The sequence below is a fragment of the Tetrao urogallus genome (genome assembly GCF_951394365.1).
Source record: "Tetrao urogallus genome assembly, chromosome: 9".
Taxonomy (NCBI): Eukaryota; Metazoa; Chordata; class Aves; order Galliformes; family Phasianidae; genus Tetrao; species Tetrao urogallus.
In genome coordinates, this window is record NC_136822.1 from 10,921,471 (window position 1) to 10,947,547 (window position 26,077).

General features: G+C 36.3%; 1 protein-coding gene across 2 annotated transcripts in view; it reads right to left on the reverse strand.

Annotated features, from left to right (window-relative positions):
- Positions 1 to 4,875: 4,875 nt before the first annotated feature.
- Positions 4,876 to 26,077, reverse strand: part of PLOD2 (procollagen-lysine,2-oxoglutarate 5-dioxygenase 2) — a gene marked incomplete at both ends in the record, with an annotated part of 46,600 nt that continues 25,398 nt past the window's right edge. The window contains 14 exons of one of the 2 annotated variants that reach the window (XM_079539537.1): positions 4,876 to 5,031; positions 5,869 to 5,994; positions 6,215 to 6,361; positions 7,239 to 7,343; positions 8,278 to 8,343; positions 8,719 to 8,832; positions 10,177 to 10,239; positions 11,423 to 11,564; positions 12,680 to 12,805; positions 13,598 to 13,702; positions 18,328 to 18,449; positions 20,157 to 20,282; positions 23,860 to 23,961; positions 25,350 to 25,447. In XM_079539537.1, the coding sequence (XP_079395663.1) occupies positions 4,876 to 5,031; positions 5,869 to 5,994; positions 6,215 to 6,361; positions 7,239 to 7,343; positions 8,278 to 8,343; positions 8,719 to 8,832; positions 10,177 to 10,239; positions 11,423 to 11,564; positions 12,680 to 12,805; positions 13,598 to 13,702; positions 18,328 to 18,449; positions 20,157 to 20,282; positions 23,860 to 23,961; positions 25,350 to 25,447 (1,598 nt within the window). The remainder of the gene's footprint in view (positions 5,032 to 5,868; positions 5,995 to 6,214; positions 6,362 to 7,238; positions 7,344 to 8,277; positions 8,344 to 8,718; positions 8,833 to 10,176; positions 10,240 to 11,422; positions 11,565 to 12,679; positions 12,806 to 13,597; positions 13,703 to 18,327; positions 18,450 to 20,156; positions 20,283 to 23,859; positions 23,962 to 25,349; positions 25,448 to 26,077) is intronic. The other variant, XM_079539536.1, reaches the window with a different exon arrangement.

Consider the following 26,077-nt stretch of genomic DNA (forward strand, 5'->3'; position numbering starts at 1 on the left):
GTGACCCAAGCCTGAGAAAGCTTAAAGCCTAAAGCCTTCAAGCCCACTTTGGAGAGAGTAAGCCCTGCTGTCTTAAGGTATTAAGAACTGTAAAACATCTCATAGGCTTAAAGTATTGCTCACGTTAATCGCCATTGCAGCCGAATCTGTGAAAATGCAATATTTTCATGCTTTGTCTGTAATAATGACTTTATGGTAAGGAAGCAGCTTATACAAAATATACTCTGCTACCTTCCTCCTCTCTCTGCTCCCTACTCCAAAAAGGAAGGAATCAAAAGGGTATAAAGCCATTAGTGGCTAAGCAACTCCTTTCACAACTAAGCAAAATTTTTGCAAATGGAAGAATTTTGGTTTCAAGCCAGAAGTCCAGTCCCTGAGTAACCCTCTCGCTATGCAACTACGCAGCTGCCTTGCCAACCCTGGCACTAGGGATGTTCAGCAGACACAGACCAGTAATAAGCAGAGCAAGCACGCACACCGGGTACGTGCAGGACACAGACACAAGAAATCGTGCAGGTCCAGTGAGCACAGCACCACCGAAAAGCACTGCCTGCGAGGCAATCCATCTACCCCCCAACACCGGCTGGGTCCCAGCTCTGCTACTTCTGAAGTTGTGCTGATGCCAGTATGGCCTGTAAGCACACTGAGTGAAACACTGCCTTTCGATTCCTGCCTTACTCTAATAAATTACTTAAGATGAATGCACTTTTATCAGATAGTTTATCTCACATTTCTTTCTTGAGCAAAATAGTTCCCAAGAGGCAATGCTATAAGCACAGCCAAAGTTGCTTTTCCGAAGTGAAGCTCACTCCAGAAAGCTTACTTTCCAAAAGCAATAAATTACTTAGGGATAAAGAAAACGATGATCATTTCTGTATGTGTAGCTGCCTTACCACCAAGTCAGAAAATCAACTGCTTTCTCAGACCTCCTCCACAGTCAAGGAACGTGCTGAGTGGTTGTGCCAACAGCTGCAGGTTGCTGGGATGGATTTTGAGGTTACCGAACACTGACTCATCCTCCTTCATTCCCCACTTCCAGAAAAGCACTGAAAGATACCCATAAATCCATAAGTGGGATGTACTGAAGCAGATCTCAAAAGGCTATGTCAAACAGATGTATCATTACAGGAAAGAAGTACACAGCTATCAAATAATACGTTTCAGTGAAAATGGTAGAAGCATTCTTTTCTAGTTGTGTTTAATGTTATTTTTGGATGTGAGAACGGAATTTTGAAAAATCAATAATGTTTCTGCAAGGTTCTCTGGTACTGTTGGGAAGGATGGTAAGCTTCATTAGTTCCCAAATTATTTGTTTTGCTAAGTTTTTGGCAGCAGCTGAAGGAAGAGAACCACTGGGGCTGAGTGTCTGAAGTGGAGTTACTCTTCCCTGCAGCTCTGCTGTCAAACAGCTCCAGCAGTGCAACCAGTAGCTCTAAAAACTCAATATTGGTTCTCAAAATGCATTTTACAAAGGCTTTGCCCACTAATCTATACTCCACCATAAAATCAAACAATCCCATTTAAAAAAAACAAAAAAAAAAAAAAAAGTGCTTTACCTGACACTTCAATCACAACGGGTTCCTAAAACAGAGAATTCTGCTCCCTTGCACTCAGAAAAACAGCAGAGCACTCTACCCTGCCATGCAAGTAAGTGAGTAAAAGAAAATAAAGTTTCACCAGTACTTACTCTGTTCAGAAGTGAACCCATGGAAGACCACAGCAGAAACAAAAGGCAACTGAAATGCATGTGTTCCTTTAAAAGTTCATTGCAGCAGCCAAACAGAAAAATCTGAACAAATTCATTCAAACAGAAAATTAAAAACAAAACTCATATCTGCATACAGTATGAAAGCTCTGCTTTGAATTGACACTCAATTAATGCATACGGTAGATTGATTTCATCATTATTGCCTCACTGGAAATCTGTCTTCCTTTGGGGCCTATCAGTCTCATTCCTATCAGATCACAATAAGAGTGGAGTAGTAATACTCAGGAAAAATAAAATAAAATATTAAGCTACAAGTAAACATTGAAATTCCTTGTTAAACAGTGATATTAAAGAATATTAAAGGTGTGAACATCCCAAGCGCTTCTTAGGAGTATCAAAGAGTCAGTATAGTTCATGAATATAAAATAAAAGACAAGCTATATTATTATCAGCTAAAAGCTGAGAAATCATCGCATCTATACGATGATCTGCTTCTCCTTACCCCCATCACAATCTCAAATTTAAGTACTTAGCAGCAAAAAAATAAATAAAATAAATTAGGTGAAAGCAAAACAAGCCAGATACTTCACAAATGTCTCTTTTATTGCAGAGCACCTTCATGTCCCTGCACTCCCAAAGTCTCACATACACTGCTGGGAAAGCTGCTGCTTTCCTTCCGATGCATATACAAATGTCCCAAAACAAACTGTTAGAAAACTCAAATTTTTTAAAGTGCTTTTAAAATTAATGAAAATTAACAATAATTTCCTAATTCTGATTGCTTGAGATAGCTTAGTGACATTCAGACAATGCAGCAAGGCTTTCAGAACTAATTTGGGTGAACAGTTAAGATCTTTTTCTGGTGTTTGTTACTACCAAGAAGTAAATTCAGGCAGCTCCGTATGCACTGCCATCCACCTGAGAGTTGATAACCTTGGCAAAAACTTCTTTTAAAAGAAAAAAAATTAGAAGTGTGAGCACGGTAAATATTTTCCCTTCCAACCAGTGTGTATTAAACGTAGTGCTTCATCTGACAGTTGATTAATAGATGCAAGTAGATGTAGCAATAAGCAAGTCCTAATACATTGAGAGGAAAAAAAAGATAAGGAAAAATAAGCAATATCTAATACAACTGAGGAGTAAAAATAATGCATCTAAGACTCATGAAAAAAAGATCTCACTCTTTAAAAACTTCCCATATTTTTCATTAAAGGATTGGTTGTTCTTTTGTTGCTCATTTTTCAAGACAGAACCTCATAACACTAAACTATCTTTAACTGTTCCAGTGGTAAAAATATTCCCTGTTCTGAGTCAGTTTCACAGACTGCAAGCAAATGCTCAGAAAGAAGCAATTAACAAAAGCTGCTTTCATTCTGAAGTCTTGAAGACTTTATGCTCTGCAACATTAGCCTAAGCACAGGCTACATAAACATCCACAGACACTCACTAAGACGGAGCTGTTTCGTGTATGGAAACAGAGTTGGGAATACATTTATCGATCTCCAAATGCGAGCCTGAAACTGAGAAGGGTTGACAGTGTAAGAGAAATGAAAAGAAAGCAAAGAATTTCCTGTGAGAAACCATTCTTAACAAGCTCACTTGAGTGTACTGTAGAAATCACTACATTTTGCCGTAATTGCTTCAGTGTAACTTCAAGTCACATTATGACCTACTCCCCTAAGAGCAATGGAACAGGGAAATAAGCAGACAGGCTACTTTGGGGTAGTAGAATAATCTCACTGCTCTATCAACTCCAAACAGAACTTTTGTTTAGGAAACCTGATATGAAGTGTCATAAAATATCAGCACTTAAAAGCGATCTGTTCAGATTATCAAAAACTTTTCTACTTAAAGAAAGAAAAAAGATGAGAAACATCCATTCTGCTGGGGTTCTTCTGAAAGTTCAGCACAACTCCAGTTGTGATATGATATAACCTGTTGGACTTCGGTGCACTTGTATCAGCTAACAGAAGCAACTTAATAACACAGCAAATGGCTGAAGCCTGACAATGCTTCAAGAAGCTCCTAGCAATCCAAATATATCTACATTTCCTTTGAAAATATTTAGCAATAAATATAATTAGAGTAAGAACAATGGCAACATGCAAGAACTACTTAATACAGTCAAGTAACAAGCTGTTACATTTAATTTAAAATTACCTTTTATTTTTCACAAGTTTTTCCAACACATTGTGCATTTTGGCACCGTAGACTTTGAGATAGTTTGCTTCAAGTTTCTTTAAATTACAAACAGTAGATACAGTAGGATTATTTTAAACGGATTTCTTTAAAACAAATGGCAAGTTAAGATCCTTCAGTTCAAAAGAGGTTTCCGCAATTTCATTTTCCTGATAGAAAATTCAAGTAATTTTAAATAATAGAAAATTGTCTTTACAAAATATCCCACTATTAGAATTTATCAGCACTGTGAAAATAAACATCAAATTTCCAGCATCAATTGGGTGCAATTACACATTTAGAAAAATAACTCATTTCAAAGGAAGGTCACTTGGTGAAGAAAAATAAATTTCCAAGAGGATGAGTTCTTAAAACAAATGATGAAAACATTTTTTCTTAGCTAAATTATTTGTTGCTTCTTCTTTGCAATTTTTTTTCTCCTCTAACAATGAGAATGAATTAAGAAGACATGTTACCAAACTGTTTTCCCTTCAGTATATACCAGCTGATGGAATTATTGCTTAACTCCCAATGACTGCATATGACATTCACTCCATACTGTTTTTATGCTGTGTTTTTTAATCGATTGGTACCAAATACACATACCACACAACTTCAGGTGTGTCACTTACAGAATGGAAACCACAATAATTTTTTCAGGTAATTTTGCATCTAGGATGTTTTTTTTTCCCAACAAAGAAAGAATTAATTATAAAATATTTTTCCATTTTCTCTCCTCACCTATTCTTCAAGACAGCAGAATGGAAAAATAAGCAGGACACGTTTACTTTGTAACTCAAGGCTCAGAGCACATATTGAGAAATCTTCAACAATTTAAAAACTGTTTGTTTTTTCATTCTTTTAGCCCAAAGTAACCTTGCTGTCTGGGAACAGTAACTCTGTGTATCACCATCTTCCAGAAGAAAACTATAAATAAATGTTTATGTAAGGAACCAAACACTGATGTTGAAGAGGGCAAAACAATAAAATTAAGGGTCAATAAATGATACTGCAATGTATCTTGTGCCATTCAAGATAGGAAGTCCTTCATGTAAATGAGTAAGTCTTCCTGGGTGCATAAAACTCCATCCTTTCCTTGGTGATTCAATGGAGCAGTTGTACCTAAGAAATTTACATCCACCTCCCTGTAGCAAAAATAAAATCAAAAAGAATCCCATCACTGCACTCATTTACCTGTGTTTTTATATGACTAGGTTCTTTATACTTATACACAGTTATTAATAATAGACTTTTAAGATTAGTCCTTTTTAATCAAAAAGCAAAGAAAAAAGAAAACACCACAGCAATACTGTTAAAATGACATCGCCTTCAGAACAACAAGTAACAAGCAGGATATAGCAACAAAAAAAAGTTTCCTTTTGATTTTCTTTAACGTCCCCTGGATATCAACTCTTTCAATCAGCATCTCTGAGGAACAGTTCATCAATAACAGTATGGTAGGCAATACAAGAATGGAGCAAATCAACATCTACCTTCACCCAAGACAGTACTTATATAAATTTTAAATAAATTATTCCAACTGTCAGTTTCAAACTGAAGCAGTGTTTTCTAAAGGAAGAAATCTGGGAAACATACTTAAAAAAAGGATGCCGTGAAGAGAAGCTTATTCAACCTGGTAATATTTTAAATATTTGAAACAATTGCTTTCTATTGCAAAAAGACAAAGCACTTCAAAAATGTTGAAAATGAACATCTCTGAAGTTTTTCTTAAACTTCTTCTCAGCACCATCTGAAGCCATTTTGGCTAATTCAACCTGACTGCATCAGCAGGTATGGATCCTGCAACTGAGAAAGTTTAGTACTCCGAAACACCACTCAATCGTATATCTCAATTTGTGTTGCACATATTTTCCCTTTCAACACCGTATTTAAGCACGTCTGTTTGGGTTCTTGTTTGGAAACAATATTACACACTTAAAAGGATGATGTTTTTTAGCTCAATAAATAACTTGCCAACTTACTTGAAAATCCTCTCCTACTTTGTTGAGTGCAATGTTGATTGTGAATGTAGAGGAGTCGTGATGAGGTCTGAGCGATCGTTGTCTGTCAGGGCTATATTTTACAACAAAATTCAATAAAGCATATCCCTGAAACAAAATATACAATCAGACTTCAACATGTGAACTTCATTGTCACACAAAGGGCTATGAGTTTTCTTTGCTAATTCAAAACTCAGTTAAGAACACAACACTCATCTGTAATACTGCTACATCACTTGTTAACTCATCAAACACAGCATACAGTTCAATAAAATACTTAGAATTATTTATTCTATTCAGAGATTATCTGCAACTTTTAAACACGTACCTTGGTATAATAACCAGCAAACACTTTTAACGTTACTGGTGCAATGAACTCTCTTATGAAGTGCAGCCATTCGTTATCCAGTCCAATTTGCTTCATATGGATATCATCAGTTGGGACATTTTCATAACCACCAGAAATACGGCTGTCCTAACGAAAACACCATAAATAGCTTTGAAATATGAGCATGGAATGCTTCTGGCACTTCTACAAATATGTAGAATCTGCAGAATCACAAAACTGCAGAGTAATGCTTTAGTGGGCGTATCTGAGCTTGATGCACAATAATCTCACAGCCAACTGCCATGATATAAATTGCTGAGATATCAGTGGGCAGGAACTGGGCAGTTCTTAGAAGGTGAGTCAATATTTGGACATACTGCCTGTAAATAAGGATTTCACTAGGGTACCATTTTTAATTATTGAGATGTAGACGCAATAGAAGTTAGATGAGAGTACAGGCATCAACTCGTCATGATAACAAACATGTTAAAATACTTTTATCTTAAAAGTATGCTAAAAAAAAAAAGTTTCTCTGGGGGCTCCAACCTGCAGTAAAGCCCTGACTGTAATTCATCTCCTTCCAAATATTTGTGAAAACGACAAATGTTCCTGTTCTCAAAACTTTGGTTTAAGCAGTAGTTAATACTTCAAGCTTGGTGCAAGTACTAACACAGTACTTCATAAAGTCCGTGGATACGTGCTTTGAGGGACAAGTCTGATAAATCAAGACCTTAGAGGAAGTCAGAAGAATTATCAAAGACCAGCCACTGCTGGATAACTTGGATAACTACTACAGCAGCTGTTGCTGTTAGTGTCTGAATTTTCTAGTTCAGCATTAACCGAGGATGTCTCTAAATCTACTGAACATCAAACTGCATGGCAGACAAAATTCAGTATTTTACTCCACACAGCAGATGTCTTAGGTTATTAGCATTTCTTGGACACTTTGTTTATTGCAGCATGCTGTGGCTTGTTATAAATGTACTGTCTTAGTAAGGACGTGTTTATAAAGGCTGACACTTACTTGGTGTTTTCCACCAGACCATTGTCCAAAATGTTCCATTTCTTCTACCAATTCATCACAAGCTGTGTCAGAAAATATGGGAAACCAAAAAACATCTGGACATGGCTATGGAAAGATGAAATGAAATCTACATTAATCTCTTTTAATGAAGTTGTTAGAACAGTTATTCTCAATTGCTAAACATCTCATTCCAAGGACATTTTCACTTTTCTGTCACTTACAAAAAAAAAAAAAAAGCAATTCTTTTCTGTGTCATAATTTGGACACATTTAAATAATTAAATTTCTACTTGGTCCACAAGTGTACTCTGACAGAATGAAGCAGAAACTAAGAGCTACCTTGTAAGTCATAATCCAGCATTATCAGCTCTGTCAGTGTACCCAAATATTCTGTGCATTGTGTGATGACTCCAGTCATTCACACAAGACTCATTAAGAAAAATACTTCCAAAATTAGTATGCTTTTAAATACAAAAGCAATTTATCCTGGCTTCTTAATTAAACAAAATTCATTAAATGACTGTGGATAATTGACATAGAAGTAAGTGTCTAAGACTGGTGCAAGTGCTATTCACAGACAAGCTATGTGAAAGCAGCCAGCCAGACAGAAAAAGACTTAAATATCCGGCAAAAGCCTTCACAGCCACAGACCTTACAGAATTCAAAGCAGAAAAACAACCCTGCAAGAAAAGCATATTTAAGAGCTTACCTTACATTTGCTTTGCAACAGCAATCTCTTAACAAAAATTAAAATTTTCTGCTAGTTGTACTTGCTTTTTCTAATGAATTAATTACAATTTTACTTTGAAGAAAGCAATTACTTGGACAATTCCATTACTCTGAGCAATACAGCAATTATTTTTTGGACTTATCTCAGTTTTTTCAGTGGCAAATTCACTAGAGGTCCAAAACTTTAAACTGCTCAGCCACAAACCAAAATAGCAATAGCATGGAAACAATTGCTGTATGAAAATTCATTACGTCAGTCTCACAAATAAGACTACTACTACTTGCCTCTTTCAAAGAGAATTTATACCTACCTGTTCTACTATATTATCAGTGAAGATCTTTGAATAATTGGGATTTATGTAGGTTTCCTTCCAGTCCTGAAAAGAATGATTTTAAAATATTCAGAATTCATTCAAATGAAAGAAGAAAATCATTTTTATTCTGTTCAGGTGCCCTACTGAAAGCACAAGAAACAATTAAACTATTTCTTATTATCATAGAAGAACTGGATCTCATTGTACCTAAACTGTGAAAACTGTTACATCAGGGCCATTTCTCATTACTGTTGTAATCGGTAATTGATTAATTGATATTAAATGGGTGGTGCAGAACACCATTTATTGCACTAGATGTATGCTGCGCGCTGTTTAAATATTTTTCATGTAAAGTCTTTAAGTCCAAAGTAGTTAATGACATAAGGTTGTTTTTCGGTTGTTTTTTAATAACTTTCTAATCAGTAGTAAGGAACATACCACAGGATTCTCAAATATCTGCCAGAGGTCATTGTTGTAGTGGGAGGTGTTATAATTGGCTGTGGAGATAAGTCTTCCAAATTCGTGTCTGTTCGTAATGTACATGAAAACACCCTACACCAAACAGAGAAAACATCATTAGCAAAACTGTCCATCATAGCAAAATCAATGTTTTGTAAGTCTCTATGCCTGCAATTCTTTAATAATATATCACATCCATACAAAAATATTACACAAGTATTGTTCATTGAGTGTCTTAACTCTTCAAATGGTTCACAGTAGTCACAAACTAGAGTTCATGATTTCTTGTTTATAAGCATTGATTGAATATACCCATTAAGCAAGTTAAACCAAAGCATATATTCTTCATAATGCAAAAACAAAGAAAAGAGAAAACAGAAGTGAAGCAATTGCTTGTTTTCCAGAAAACCTAAGCAGACACACTGGCAGTATCTATTCTCAAACTGATGAACAAAAGTATAGTTTCTGCTTAAACACTGAAAAAACAAGCTAACAGAAAAAGTAATAGAAAGCAGAACAAGAAACATATTTCAGAGTATTCACTACATGATTCTTCTCGTGCCTGAAATAAAAAAAGTTTTGGCGAATACAGAATATAAGAATTTTCAGATCAGGGTGCAAAATAAGTGAGCACTTTGAAGTATGTTCCCCTTAGCAAATACTGGAAAATTATATGCAGGATGTAAAGTGTGGTAAGACAGTTTCATTATCAAACTATTAAGCTACTAACAAGACTCATTTGATTAGAATTGACGGCAGGAAATAGGGTGGTTTTGTGATTTGTTGGTTTTTTTTTTTTTTTTTACTTGTTTTTTTTTTTTTTCTTAAGAACTTGAACATTTATTTTATTCACCACTTTTCAGATTCAAATGTTATTTCAGAAGCATTTGCAATCAAGATTTATGGCAATAAGGCATCCTCCCTTGGATATTTTCTTATTTTTGATCTATCTTTTGTCTGAAAGAGAGTCAAGTTTGTTAGAATGATAATGATTGTTAAAGACGTGCCTTGTTTTGGGCACCAATCAAATCATAAAGTAGCTGCAGCAGGGAGAATAAGGAGGGTCTGGCTCAGGAAAAACAGTCTAAATGGCAGCGATTGCACAACTGCTCTATGTTTACCGAGGGGCCCTGGCTGACCTGCTTGCCATTCGAGCTTTACTAGGGCTGCTGAATCAATTTTATCCGCTGGAACACAGCTTTAGAACACCTTAAGCTTAGCAATGAGAATCCTCCCCAGGGAAATAAGCAGCCTATGTCACTTGGAGCTGGTTGTAAAGAAACTGTTCCTGGTGCTAATTTGAACCCAACAAGACTGAAGAGAAAGATGGAGTGACATTTTGCAAGGAATAAGGACAGAGGAGAAGGATCTTCCTGTGGCAAAATAACACTGTATGTAATAAGAACTAATGATTTAAAACAAAAAATAAAGCAACACCTTTGGGGGTCTGAGCATATGGAATGTTTCCGAAGAAGGGGAGTCTTTTTCCCTTTGTAAAGTCTAAAATGAAGGAGAATCATCACATCAGTTTTCTGATACATAGTTTCTCTGTTTGTCCAAGATCTACTAGATTTCCACAGTTACAATAGGGAAATAGCAGCCTCTGACAAAAGCTGATACGCCTTTACAGACAACATGCATCTCCAAGCAAAGCTCACAATGTACATGTCAAAGCTGTTTCCACCAGCCCCTTCTTATCTGCTGCAATACAAAAACAAGCACGTACCAAACCATCTTACAGCACAGATTGAGAGGGGAAAAAAAAAAAAAAAGAGAAAAAAAAAAAAAGGAGAAAGCTGTTTTCTGATGAGCCGCAGTCAGATTAGTTGAACGAGCGGATGGGAAGCACAGGTTTGCAATAACTGACGCTGAGAAGGCTTGAATACAAGAGAATTGGATGGGAACATTCTGAGGAATCAGTACAAACAAAAGAAATCATGCCTTGTTATGAGGGAATAAATAAAAAATTAATACTTGCCAACTTTTCTTGTTCAATTCAGCAAAATTATTTTTCAATGTTATAGTGTCTGGAAATAGGTCTGGTTTAGCTCTTATTTGTTTCTGTGCTGAAACTAGTGTAAATATCAGTAGAAATGTGGGTTTACGTATTCATATTTTTACAGTACAAGTAAACTTTCTCTCATTACTTACAGCTCAAAGTAACAAATTTCTGGTACAGTTTCAATCTAACCTGGAAGACTTAAGGAGTAACTTCTGTACTCCAAGAAGATTCCTACCATTTCATAAATCACTCAGGCTTTTTATACCAACACTGTCCATTATTATTTTAAAGCTTATACATTACATTGCAGAATGCTCCATTTTAATCTGCTAGAAGTTTTTTATTCTGTGAAAGTGTACAAAATAAAGACATTCTGCATGCAATGATAAATTGAAAATTGTACATGAGGTTGCTCCAACTAGGAAGGTATTTTAACCTCAACAGGACATTTCAGTTTAAATAAAAATCACTATATAACCAGTGTACCGACATTAGAAAAACTTCCACTCAACAATTTGAACAAATACATCTAAAATGTTTCACATCACAAAAATTGGCCAGTACTTTGAATTAGAAGTAAAATATAAAATCTAAGACCAATCAAGCAAAGCAACCAAGTGTAGCAAGACACAAAGTAGTCTGTGTGCATTTAAAAAGCAAGTCGTTATAGATACACCTTACCATTTCCCTGGCATTCCTGCAGAGAGCCATGTCAGGATCCAGTTTATCACGCATGAAGTAGTTCTTCTCTTTCATCTCTGACCTGAGAGTTTGGCCCTTAATCAAGTATATATTAGCCATATAAGGTATATTCCATACTCCTCTGTAACAGAAAAGAAATAATTTAAAGCTGCAAAAACTATTTTGTTCTCCATTCCACTAACTCAGCATCTATGTATTTGCTGACAAGACAAAGCAAGTTTCAAAGCAACAAACTTGAAATGTTCCCAAGACATCTGAAAAACTGCAGCTGGACAGCAAGAAATCAAATCTCAAAAATAGGCATGGGCAGCAATTCAATTTTTACAAAGTATTGTCATAAAAAATAAAAAAGTCAAATTCCCTGAAGTGAGTTTTAACTACAAATGTACTTCGTGTTTCCAGATTTAAGGCAAAGTCTTTTATATTATAATATTATTCTACACTGCCAGATGGATAAAATAATTCTAAAACAGATTTTTTAATGAGTTTAAGCATAGCTGCTTTGACCTTCTCACACAAACACCCACTGACCACCCGCAGGTCATATATTTATGTGAGTTGGGCCAATATTAACAACAAAGCAGTGCTGCTATAATGCGTGCTTTACGCGTCCCCTCCCTCCCAGAGCCAAGCCTCCTGTGCCATGAAAACATCCTTCAGTGCTGATGAGAACAATCCATTCCTTTTCAAGCAGTCTGTTTCAGATCTTTTTGTTCTTTCAAGGCAATGAAAACATATCATTTATGGGAAAGAAAAGCTTAGGGAAGGACAAATCTAAAAATGCAATGAAAGTGTTTGTCAAGAGAATATATAAACATACCTGAGATAGCATACAAGAAACAACGCAAGAACAAAGAAATTACAGTCATTCAGTTTTGCACTGATTAAATAATTGCCTCAAAAAGATTTGATGAATACAAGAATCATTTATTTTGACTAAAGTTCCTGGGGTACAGTTTTTCTTTTCTTCCTATTTCTCTGCTTTGCCATTTTCTGCACTGTATACTTGCAGAGTAGAATATCCAAACACTCAGATAGGTACTAGTCATCACTATGTCCATTAGTGATAGCTTGTCATGTTAAACATATTGCTTCAATGGAATACTAGAAGTTGAACAGTGCAACTAACTTTACACTTCTCAGAAAAAACACAAGACTGTATGAAAACGTAAGAAAACGTTCTGGATAACCATACATTAATCCCTTGACTTTAAAAATCAGCTTAAGGTTACTTACACTCTGTTCCCTTGGACAATATCAATGTAATCTTCTGAACGAGCATAGTAGCCATCTGGGCTCAAAGCACCCCAGAAATTGGACCAAAGCTTCCCATGACGAGTTACAAGCGGAGCAATTATCTTTCTGTGAAGTAAGAATATTCAGTAAAAAGATATGAATTGTGATATGAAGATATGTCAAGAAATACCGGCTTTTCTGACTTGTTGAGTGTAGTCCAAACCCCAGTGACTATCAAACCTGGGAGCAGCTATTCTGAATTTCAGCTGCAAAAAAAGAAAAACTATTCAAGCTCCTACAGCCCAGAAATAACATCACCGTAACAGAAGCAATGATTCCTATAAAGCAGAAGCAGCTTGTATTTCTGTCAGCCAAGAAATACTCCCCACAGCATGGTAGCATAAAAAGAATCACAACGCCAGAGACAAGGAAAAGAATATTAAAATGAAAATGGTGAAACTGCAGGTACAAAAGTTACTTCAGTCTGAAAATTAGCTACCCAAAATTTAGTGTCAAAACAGGGAAGTCCAAAAGAACACAAAGAATAAAAAAGCTCTTTGTTTCAGGGGGTATCTACTAGTAGGTATATTTTGCAAGGTTTTTGTTGGTGGTGGTGGGTTTTTTTTGTAACTGTGTGTATAACTTTGAAATCACTAGTTACTGAGACCCTAACTCATGTCATAAAACCTCTTTAGACCGTACCATTTTTGCCATAGCAACTTTGAAGCATCTAAAATTCTTATGAGAAATTGCTGCTTGACAGGAACAAAACACTTAATGAATTGTTGGGCCATGGCAATCAAATATCACAAGTAAACAAAGAGGATCTAAATCTGCAAGAACAGACAGGATTTTATTTTCTCTGGAAGGGCCCCAAGAGTCCGAAGAATTTCTGTAGAATCAAGAGATATACTACACCTGTTCTGTTCTATCAGTATCTTTAAAGTCTTTGGGTTTGTCAGTACAACATCTGCATCTATGCTGAAGTAGTATTCGCATGCTTCATCCTGGCGACAAAGGTCCCTAAAAAGACCAAAAAAAATTGGTTACCTCACATGTTTCCAGAAGAGGTTCACAAATGCCAAATGCACAAATACCATAGCTGTAAATTTCATAAACAGCCCTTTAATGCATATGCTACAACAGTCAAAGAAAGACACCATAATGTAAGATACATGGAGCACACATCTATGCATTTGTCAGGATACACTTGTTAGGCAACAGCAGAGTAGAATGAATTCAGCCTCCCTACACCAGCAGAATGGTAGATCAAACGGACTTTTGAGAAAGTGGAATGACTCCTCAAGTCATACTAAAGCAGTAGCTTTCTGTCATGCAAATGGAATTACTGATTTTGTCTGTTCTCCCCAGTATAATTCACTGAACTTGCATTAATTCCATCATAGCGTTAAGTGTTCCCATTGTTTTACTTTCATGCTGTAAAATGCCTACAAACATAATTTTAGTTCAAGTTCTATTTGATTTGATCATTTCTGATTGGTTTTCTGCAACAGAAAAGAACTCTGTCACTTCAGGGGTAGTGACAAATGGTGGATGTGACAGACTACATACAAGTCAGTGACCACTGGCATGGCTCCCTGTTTGTGTCTCCTTCATTCTCTTCCGCTGCCTAACCTAGCAGGTCAGCACTTAGTACATCTCCTCTATGGTTTATTAAACAAAAGACTTCTTGATAATCAAATGCTCTTATGCTTAAAGGATTTTGGATTTATGGCTTTCCAGAAATTATGGTAGAAGGTAGGACTTTTTTACTCCACAAATTTCAGCAACCTCTTCAAACTCAGTCACTCAAGATGTAATAATGATTTGAATCAAATTTTTAAAATACTGAAGTGACAGAAGTGGCATTCTCATTGCTAGGAAAGCCAGTGTTTGGACACAGATACATTGTAAATCTTTGCTCAGTGTCTGGCTTTGCCATAACTAATATTTGCTGAAAGTTTCCTGTCTTATGAATACATGCTTATATGACCACAATTCCTTAATCAGCACTTTCTCACATAATTGTCCCAATTGAAACTGGCAGGTTTTATTCCTGCCATAACACAGCCCAACAATTAAGTCTTCATGGCATTTTCAAATTCCATTCAAAACTTTACAACTACTGAATGCAATTCACCTGTATTTTATATTAGCATTAATTACAATTATTAGTAGTAGCCATTCATATTGCACTTGACATTAGTTGTTAAATTCATTCCAGAAATATCCAGCATCCTTATCCCCATTCCACTAATGAGGAACCTAAATTTGAGAGTGAAAGCTCTGCGCTGGTCCAGAGTTTCAGCCACAACACTGACAAACCTTTCCAAAAGCTGCAGTACCATCTGCTGCTACAAATATATGAATAGAATTGATGTTTTTAATTATCAACAATGAGAACAAACAAACAGAAAATATTTGTATTTTCTTGTAAGCAAATAAAACTGAAAAATTGTTCCATTGTTCACATTATTTCAAAGTGTATGGTCCTTCCTTCAGCTTCTGCCCTTTTTTAAATAACCAGAGTTTTATAAAATCCCTTTCAATGTGCTTACTGTTGACAAAACTTCTGCTCTTTACTCACATCTTAATTTAAAAAACAAGCAAATAAACAAACAAAACCCTAAATCAAAAGTTTCAGTCTAAGTAGTTGTACTTGGTAATTCAAAAATCCACTGAGAAGTCATTAAAAGCATTACTATCATGAATAGTCTGGAAACGTAGCTACAGTGCAAATCAGTGTGAAAGCTCTAACTTCAACTTTTATAAACAAGAATATTAAATATATTATAGGTATAAATACAAAAATATATATTATTTTTGACAAGGAGGCTATTCAGTAGATTTAGTAAATTTAACAGAACACGAAGCTATTTTGTTGGAAGTCTGAAGCTCAGCAGATTAGCTTACAGTATTTTGCAGTCAGAAAAATGATTAACTTTACTGACAAACACCAGCCCATCCAGAACTCTGACTTCATCTAAGAAGGATCAAAATCACTGTTCTGCACATTTTACCTTCCCCTGAGATCTCCTTACTTCTTCATAGGGGGAACGCATCGTCTATCCAATTTCTTTAGCATTAAGTCATTTGTAGCTGTTTAGATACAATTTGAATTAGCAATTTATCATTTTCATATCCCTCTCAGTTTGGTAGTACAACTCCAGACATGGACTGTGAGTCAACAGGAGAGCATTCAGGCCATCAGAAAGAACTCTTGACAGAAAAGGTGCCTGGTGACATGGACAGACATTGCTACCATTTAGGATCTCATTTTGCACTGCTCACTATCCCAGCCACAGCCATTGCTCCTCCCAGCAGAGCTCCTATCACCATCACTACAAACAAATAAATGTAGCCATGGAATAGATAAAGCACTAACCTTTAGTTTTGCATTTCAGGCTTAGGTAACATCACCACAATTACTACAACTGAAAGCTATTGTAATTAGATACGAGTGGTAAAGTTGTATTTCTTTTGCAACACTGGAAGTTCAAAATGCTGAGACTGAAACCCAAAACTGCCGAAGAGTTCAAAAGAAGCAGCTCAGCAGAAGCAGGAAAATACAAGTCTCCGATACTTGACATTTGAGAGATTTAATCCTCAGTTTTCCTTTAAACCACATCCAAGGTATTTGCCCTACTCACAGGCTATCCCAGCCATCATTTATCAATACCAAATGGGAGTTCTGAGACACTGATGTAATGTCCTCTAATTTTCAAGAAGCATACAGGAGAGAAAAAGTACATCTCAAAATCCAACCAGCATTAACCACTAAGGTAGCATTTTGAAGGAATATACATGCAAAGGCAAAAAACTCAATTTGCAACTACGCTTTTTTCTTTATATTCTCTTTTATTTTTCTTCTTTCCCTAATCCCCTTCCTTCTGTTTCTGCCTGTTTAAGCTATGCACTTGTTTGTCTATATTGATGAATCGTAACAACTCTTTGATGGTTATGCAATGTGGAGCATTTTCCAAAATGTATACAACTATCCAAAGCTCAAGAGAGGGCTTTTCCATATTAATAGACATCTGGAAAGTGAATCCCTTGCTATTACTTATTAAATGAATGAGAAAAGCAGGAAGAAATTTGCTGCATGGATATGGGTGGGGGGAAAAAAAGTTATTCTACTCACATGTATATTAAATGTGAAAGTCTCACTCACTAAGAACCTCATCATGACTTATCATCAGTTTTTACTAAGACAAAATGGGGAAAAATGATGTAAGAAGAAAACTGAGTAGCTACATTATATACTCAAAAGTATTCTCCTGAAAACAAACTGCACCTTCAATGCCCAACTTCTCTTTTGTTAATTTCAACTCCAGGCACTGAATTGCATTAAATGTTAGCTGCATTAAAAAAAAAAAAAAAAAAAAAAAAAAAAAAAAAAAAAATTTTAGCTGCATCAGATAAATACCTTTTAGAGTGAATTGTGCAAGTAAGAATACCAAATTCACTCTAAACCTACTAGAAATAAAGTAAAATCAGTTAATTTGGAGAAATAGAGAATACACATCTGAAGCAAATAAAACAAAATTATCAATTAATGTGTGGAGAGATGCAGGAGAAATAAATGTATCAGTGTCTGCAAACCAAACCATTAAAAAAGATTTGAAGAATCTCTGTTACAAAGCAACTTCTGTTGCAATATTGGTGAGAAACAAGAGAGGTTGCATTGGAAGCTATCTGAATTGAGGGCTAATAATTTGCTTTACTGGAACTGTCATTGTCATGAACATCTAAATTTTGAGCTAGATTTTCTGAGGAAAAAAGTAATCATTCCAGAGAAGCTGATGACAATCAGAAGGCTGGCCAAGAAGAGCAAGAGTGAAAGGAAGTTGCAGATAACCTGATTTTGTCCTGTCCCAGCCAAAAGGAAAGGAGCAACTGTTGGTGACATCTACATTGTTCACATATAAGATCATACTTAGCTTTCTAAATAAATAATTTTGGGATGATCTCATCTCATACATATTACGCTTATTTCTAGTTCAAACAATTTGTGAATGGTGTAGCTAATTGCTTAGAGTTTACTAAAAATAATGCTTTTTTATTATGTGAATGGCTGCTTCTGCCACTGTGGGCATGGATAATATTTCCTAGAAAGGCTATGGGAGAGGCCAGCCTGGAGCCCAGCCAAATTTCAGTTTCCCAGTGGCTTCGAGCAACAAAACCTTGTACAAACAAAATTCCAAGAACACCAAGACAAGTCCCTTCTCTCAATTGATGCCATGCTATACTCTTAAACTCTGAATATAACAAAAAATGTCAGATATTATAATATATATTCATGTTTATGCTGAATATAATGTAAAAATAAAGAGTCATCAGTTATTTCTTCAGTCTGTTCTTGTCTGTGCCTTCATCAGAAGTCAGGGCTGTAGACTACTGAAATAGAGAAGTCCAACAAGGAGACATTTTCCTAGAAGTAACCAATAGCTTTTCTATTAAACAGAAGCCATAAAATACTCAATAGTAAATATTATATATTCAGGGCTTGTTCTAGACAAAACCTTTCACTTCTGTACTTTAAGATGTGAGACCGTTAGTATTTAATGAGCAAAGTAATATACATTAAAGAAAAAAAAAAAAGTGTTAGTGGATGCACCATTATAAAGGATTTAAAAATCAGAAATTACATTCCCATGTTCCGGGCTTCTGCTTGACTCAGATTTTCTTCAGGTCCAACAATTTTTATATTTCTGATAATGTTCTTGGCTTTTTCCCAGAATTTCTTGATGTGCTTTTCATGGTAAACCTCCTGTAATCATGTTAACATTGTTTATAGTGAATGAAAGGTACAAATTGCTGTGAAATCATAAACACAGTGTCCAAGAACAAATTGTATTCTATCCTAAGCAAACAGATGGCAAGCAGTATTTGAAGATAATCCAGTACAGCTATCATCAAAAAAATCAAGTGGTTCAGTCCAAAGTTTTAGCAAGAAAAGCCAACACATCAGCAGTATGAATCAAACCTGTACATCCAAACCAGTGATGCAATTCACAAACTGTATATGCAGCATTTTATCACAATACTTGTTTTACAAACATCAAACTCCATCCTCAACCTCACTGGCACAGAGGGATTTTTATGTCACACCAGAAGGGCTTTAGAGAGAGGGGAGTTGCCACTTGTGGTGCCCAGCCAGAGAAGGACAGCTGTGCACCACGTGCCCCAGCTCCAGACCACAACTCCTACTCTATTCTCCCTAAGAAGAGAGCAGCCAGTTGGAAGAAATCATTCGCTGCTACTAAGGTGGCTGGGAATGAAACCACACTCAAGAGTGCTTGCAATAAGGAAATTTAGAATGTCATCAGCCTTGGCTAACAAAGTAGGCAAAAGAGCTTGGTGGCATCATTTCTAGAAGCAGTGATGGTGGCAGAAGAGGTTGAGATTAGAGTTCAGGGGTATTCGTCTATTATCTTGCTCTAACGTGATAAAACCAAATCTAATTTTTTCAATCAACTAAAAATGCTGCACATTCATCCTCTCAGAAAAGTAGTCCCAGTGGCTGTCTCTTTAATTTCTCATTACCCTACCCCTAATGTAAGGGATCTCAGTAGTATACAATCCTTCCAGACCACTGTCCTCACTGTTAGGCTTTGCTATAACAGATAACTTCATAGTAACTAAAGGTGATGGTTTTTTCCTGCCTATAATTGAAAAGCTGTTCAGTCTTAAATTCATTCTGAACATCTTTCAACTTATGGCTGAAGCAATGACCCCTAGCCTAGTCTACAATTCCTATCTGCAGATCATATTTATGTCTTTAAGAACTCCTTTCCAAAAGGCATTGAGAACTTTAAAACTCAGCTCTGCTTCTGCTCTGCTCTGTTACTCAGAACTGTTGTGCTATGTTAACAATGATGTCTGCCCAATCAAAAAACCAAAATTCTAATTTTTTCCTGACATTCATCTTGCAATGCTCTTTGTCCATGAGACTTGCACATACATGTCGCCTCACTCATGCAAATAGTAATACCGATGCATGTCACTAGTGAAGTATTAGTATTACCAGATCATTAGATAATTAGCAGAAACCATTAAATCTATTTCAGAAAGCAACTAATCTATACTGCCATTCAAGATCTGTCTGTCCACAATGGTCTTTCCCCTGGCACCCAGCAACAGCATCAAAAGAAACGTAAATGGGATATCAACAACAAAATGAAAAGCTAATCCAGTGACAAGTATTGTTATTACACCAATTAGTACTTCTCTCAGAAGCATACAGCTTAAAATTCAATTTCTAAGTAGTTTGTTTCAGTAGATTTCAGCAAGCACTGACCGAACTTCATTTCACTATTGTATTTTTTCCACTTCTGTATAATAAATTATGAAACATTACCTCCTCCTATGTAGTTAAGAAATATGTATACAGAAAATCTACATACTTTTCACCTGCATTTTTATTCATACCATGACTTCTATGAAATGAAGCTTTTCAGAATAGTAATATACTTACATTATTATGAATGAAGACACTGAGAGCCTCCTTAGGGTAATCCAGAGTCAACAGTCTGTCTAAAAATTTAGGTAGGAAAGGAGTGGGTTGTTCAATGAAAACACCAATTTTTACTCTGGGATATTCCTAAAAAAAAGTAATGATATTTTGACACAACCAGTAACTTGACTTGCCTTGTTTCTAAGACTAGTTTTATTAAAAAGCAACTAATGTCATGCTGTAATAAACCTGACTGCACAGTTTTGAAATGGTCTAAGCCAACTAGCTCTGATGTGCTGCTACCCATGTTTTTGTGAATTATCTGACAAAGCAAAGATAATGGATTCAGATAATGGAATGTTTTTGTGAATTATCTGACAAAGCAAAGATAATGGAAAATGGAAAACTTTTTGAATTCCAACAACAGAAACTGAGAAATCGAAGTCCAAAACTAATGTAAAAAGATTTGTAATTTTTTCTCTATTAAATATGTTTTAACAGCAAAAAGTACAGAACTAAATAGAAGAAATGCATAGCAAAAATTGTGGTGTTTTGTTTTGTTTTTGAATAATTTGTATATACATGAGAGATTTACAGGAAAGCATGGGGAACTATTTTTTTAAAAGTAATTAAATGATAAAGAATTATCAAAATATTTCAGTCATTAAGACAAAGACTGCAAAAGCCTTGCACATCCTTTCATATGCACTATACCCCATAGCTATCATAAATGAGTTCAGCATTACTTCCCTGCTTATTGATTTTATTAAGAGCTGTCATAAACTCTAACCAGAGCATCTCCCCTTACACCTAAGGAAGCCACCCTCTCATATCAATTCACACCTTTTAAAATTCCTGTTTTGCATGTGTTTGATGCAGAGATCATGGCTGCTAAAATAAACTAGACAGAACTCGTGTGTTCCTAAAATACATTATTGCATTATTTGAGACAAAGAAATCCAACATTCAAAGGTCTTTAAACCTACACAAATGCAGTGACTCAACAGAGCTTCTTTCCCCTTCCAAAGTAGACAGTCCATACAAATATCTAAGCCTTCCAGAGGCTCTGAGAGAAACCTTATATGCCTATAGAAGACTGCAAGTTAGTTTTCCTTGAGCAAGCCCATACTTGCTTGAAAAGCATCTGGATAAACAATCAGCGCATGTTGAGTTTTCACAGTATCACCGTCTGTACTGGAAGTCCAGAAACAAATTGGCAAGTGCGCTAGGAAACATTACAACACCAAGTGCTTACCCAGAATGCCTCTTATTTATGACTTCATCTGCAAACCCAGCAGACAGTCACACAGACAGCCCAACAACTTCAGAACAGCTGATGAAGGTATGCGCACCCACACGTCCTGAAAGCAGCAGCCGCAGCATTTCGTGGAGACAACCCTGTTGTGACTGGAGTTGGACTGATACTGATAACACTGATCACAAGTGATGAGGAAAGCAGCCTGTGCCACTGGGTTTACTGAACAAATGTGCTAACAATAACAGTGCTGCTATCACAATTTATTCTGCATATTTTTCTAATTCAAAGCCATTTCACTATGTTTTCCTGAGGAAAGAGAAGCAGGTTACATTTGGATCTGCAAAGATTATAGGGACAAGCACGAATTACTAATAATCTTCCAAAATACAGGAGCATGAACTGATTGGCTCCAATGTCTACACTAAAAGTCAAGAGTGTAACAAAAGCAGGTTTAAAGGACTAGAGTTTGACATTCCTGCAAATTGCACTGCCATTGTATCTCCATAAAGCAGAGTTAATTGATCTAGAGCATCGTTCCCCATACTTATAAGGAGGTGTGACTGCACTATCTGAATCTATGTCTGAATGAACAAGTTTAATCCCCAGTATGTGAATTTATCCAATCTGAACTTTGCTTCTTCCCAGTTATGCCCTGGGAAAAACACTTCAGGAGCACCCAGGCTGCTCTAGGTGATATTGCATTTTCTCTAACAGATTTTCACTCTTTTACTAAAGGACATACGTTCCACATTTTAAAGCTTATTTTTTCACTAGCAGTAAGAAAGTGTGTGATAATTTTTGAAGAAACACGGGGCAGCACTCTGAAGCCATAGTGCAAAAGAGTCCAGGAGCTGCCAATGCAACACAAGGAGCAGTGAAGTCATCCTTGCTGCTCACATGCAAAATTTTCTACACTAGTAAAAAGCCTCAGGATTTAAGCATTAGCCAAAGGAACATTAAATTTGTTGTTCAGTTTAATTTAGGCTATTAGAACTGTATTACTACTCAAACTGTCCCCAGGGAGCACCTTGGATGCTACTGCTCAACCAGCAGGGCCCAAGGTGATGCTTCTATCCTCTCCATCTTGCATAAACCACCCTGCCCTTCACAGTGGGAAGTCCTCAGAAAATAACGTTACTAAACTCATGCGATGGGCTGAAAACCAGGTGTCTGGCCACTGCATCTTCCTCTGATGTCAAATCAAGGTCTGCATGTCAGACTCAGCCCAAGATGTTTGAACAGCAGCAGCTAAGTTCATCAAGACAAGAACATATGTCGGAATTCATCTGAAGGAACTCAAAGCTCTTAACAACTTGGCATCAACAAAACTGATCCTGACTTTCTTGTGAAAAGAGCAACAATGAAAAAGTCTTCAGGAGATATGAGCGCACCAATACATAAAATCAAATAAAGCAACCCCAGTGCCAGTTAGATGGGGCTCTCGGCAGCCTGATCTAGTGGGTGGCAAACCTGCCCACAGCAGGGAGCTTAAAACTGGATGATCTTTAAGGTCCCTTCCAACCCCAAACAGTCTGTGATTATATGATTGCTTTTTATTCTAAAGATTTCTTGTTAAGTAGCAACCAGCCAGGCCAGAACAGAAAGCGCGTTCAGAAAATGAAATACTGCTTGTACTAAGAAATGCCAGAGGTAAACACTTCCACAGAGGCCAAGGAAAAGTCTCACTATTTCTGCTGGCAGAGTGAGTGAGGTATGATGTCCAAAGAATGAGCTACAGTAAGGAAGATCCATTCCAAGTAGATGTACTTAAACTATACGAAAAGCTATCCAGTCGATCATTGCAAGGTACTCTCCATTAATGGCTTTGAGTTTAAACTACCCCTTAGGCAACACCCTCAGACAAAACTTAACTTTTTTCCTCAGGTAAACTTTAACATATAGCTGAGAGTGCAAAAACTTTCAGCAGAACATCAGAAAAATGTTCTACCTTCAAATTAAAGATGTATGTGTAAATATATATGTATATTAAAAGGATGTGAAAGTGATTACAATTCCTGCAATAACTTCTTGAATTTATATCCCATTCTACAAGCTTCTTATTGTCCAGAAATTGTCACACTACTTTCAGTGCCAAACAAACCATCACTTCTTTTGTGCTATCCTAAACCCTCATGACCCTCTAAGCTCTGTCCTCATTCATGTCTTCACTACAGACAAGAAATTAAATACAGTGAACAGAGGATCTGAGTTCTTCTGGGGAAGGGGTTAGTTTCAGTAATATTGGGGAAACCGATATTAAAATGCATGCATGAAATTATTTCCACAAGTATTGGCATTTTCAGTAAATTAAACTTCCTTCCTTATAGTTTCATATACGAGACAAAATATCCTCAGGTGCCTATTAAACATAAGAGTGCATACCAAAGCCTTTTTGAATCAGAAATCACTACATACCTATCAAATGCTTTCACAATGGTTTTGCTCTTGTTTCACAAGTTTTCTTACCGTTACTGTTGACAGATCCAGCATGTCTAAATCACAAATAGTGCATCCAGTTTCCCGTGTCCAAGCATTGGGGATATAGTTTCCCAAGTAATTCAAGTAAATCTGGTAACAAATGAACAATTCAGGTTAATGAGATGTGCATACAGCTGGTGATTTTTACTCTTTATAGAACTCAGGCTTAATAATTTAATGCCTTAAATCTAAAGGCAAATGACTGTATTTTTATCTTAAAAAGAAAGTAACATAAAAATACCTATTTCTTTCTTATTATTTACAAGCCAGAGGTGATATCCTTTTAATTTCTATGTTAAAAAAAAAAACTGTAAGCAGACAAACTACCAACTAAATGCATGCAAGACTTACAAGAAACAAACTACAGATCCAGCTCTCAAAAGCTGCTGTGCATATTTTCATTCCAAAAGATGATTCTAGTTAATTCTCCTAAATCTTAAAATCAACACTTTAAACAAAATGCAGAGACCAACCACATGAAAAGCACGTAGAAATTGTAAAAGACATATTTTCATGATGTATAACGGCAAACTATGCCACGACTGAAAAGACATTCTACTGGCTGGCTTCTAAAGCAGCATCTACCTTCTTAATGCTTTCAGAATTGGCGCTGAACAAAATGTGTACAGGATGGACTGCCTGGGCTGCCCTGTCCTCCTGGAAGTTCTTTACTATGAGAGTGGTAAGGTGCTGGAACATGTTGCCCAGAGAGGTTGTGGATGCCCCGTCCCTGGAGGTGTTCAAGGCCAGGCTGGATGGGGCCCTGGGCAGCCTGGTCTAGTATTAAATGGGGAGGTTGGTTGCCCTGCCTGTAGCAGGGGGGTTGGAGATTCTTGATCCTTGAGGTCCCCTCCAACCTGGGCCATTCTGTGATTCTGTAAGACTCTTTAGCACAGTCTGTGGCAAAAGAACAAGGGAAAATGGCTTCAAGATCAGGGAGGGTAAATTTGGGTAGGATGTAAGGGAAAAGTCGATTATAGTGAGGGTGGTGAGGCACTAGAACAGTTTGCCTAGAGATGTGATTGATTTCCCATCCCTGGAGACTTTCAAAGTAAGGCTGGATCAGACCCTGGGCAACCTGATCAGCTGTGGTATCCCTGTTCATTGCAGAGGAGTTGGACCTAATGGCCTTCTGAGGTTCCTTTCTACTGTAAGGATTCTACAGTTCTATGATTCTTCACTAGCTTTAAAAATTGTTTTCTGGTAATGAACAAATTAACATCAAGTTATTCACTTCTAATATCTCTTGCTATCGTGAATTTGGGAGTGGAGTGAGTTGTTTCAGCAGTGCTATCAAGTTACTGTGACAACAAAATAATGATGTAGAGAGCTGCTAGAACGGTTTGTTTACCCATGCAATTTTTATTAATATTAATTAGAAGTTAGTAGTGGTCATAACTATTTCAGACTATTCCATTGTTTCTGCCTGAGCTAAAATTGCTGTCTTTGCACAAAACCACGAGAAAAATGCCACTCACTTTAGTTGGACCATTTCCGAGAACAGTAATCGGTAATGTTTCATACACAGAATTCCTTGCTCTTACTTTCCCTTCTTCAAAATTCAGATGAACTTCATCTGCAAATTAACAAGGATCATGCCAAAACAGGTTTATAAAAAGATAAAATTTCAGAGTTCTCTAAGTTCTTGCTGGTACTATACATCCTATTGTTGTTGTCATTGTCAAAGATATTTATATGGAAGCTTTTTTTGGTTTTTAAACAGACCCTCAATTCTAAATGCTTTATACCAAGAATTGCATGTTACATTAAACTTCAGAGTTCGCCAACAGCAGCCTTTAAAATTTGAACAAAATCTGCTTAAAAACTTACTCTTGAACAAAGGAATTTATAAATAAATCAGTTACTTTAGATACGATCTGAATTCGAAGTTGTTACATAATTGCAGGTTAAAGGTAAGGAAGGAAGCTTGCAGAAATGTAGCTTCCAATTTTAATTCAAGACAATTAAAGAAAGGAAATTAGTCATTATTTCACAAACTATTACACATAACAACCAAAATGCAATTTTAATTACAGGAGTGAAGATGGTGATTAAGTTTGTAAAAGGCTGATAGAAATTTGGTTCCTAATTTCAGAAATATTGATAACTTCATTTATTTAAAATTATTTTTGCTATTTTAAAATCAAACTTCAGCCTGTGGCTGAACTGGAAATCTGGTTTACCCACCCAAATATTTCATCACAAC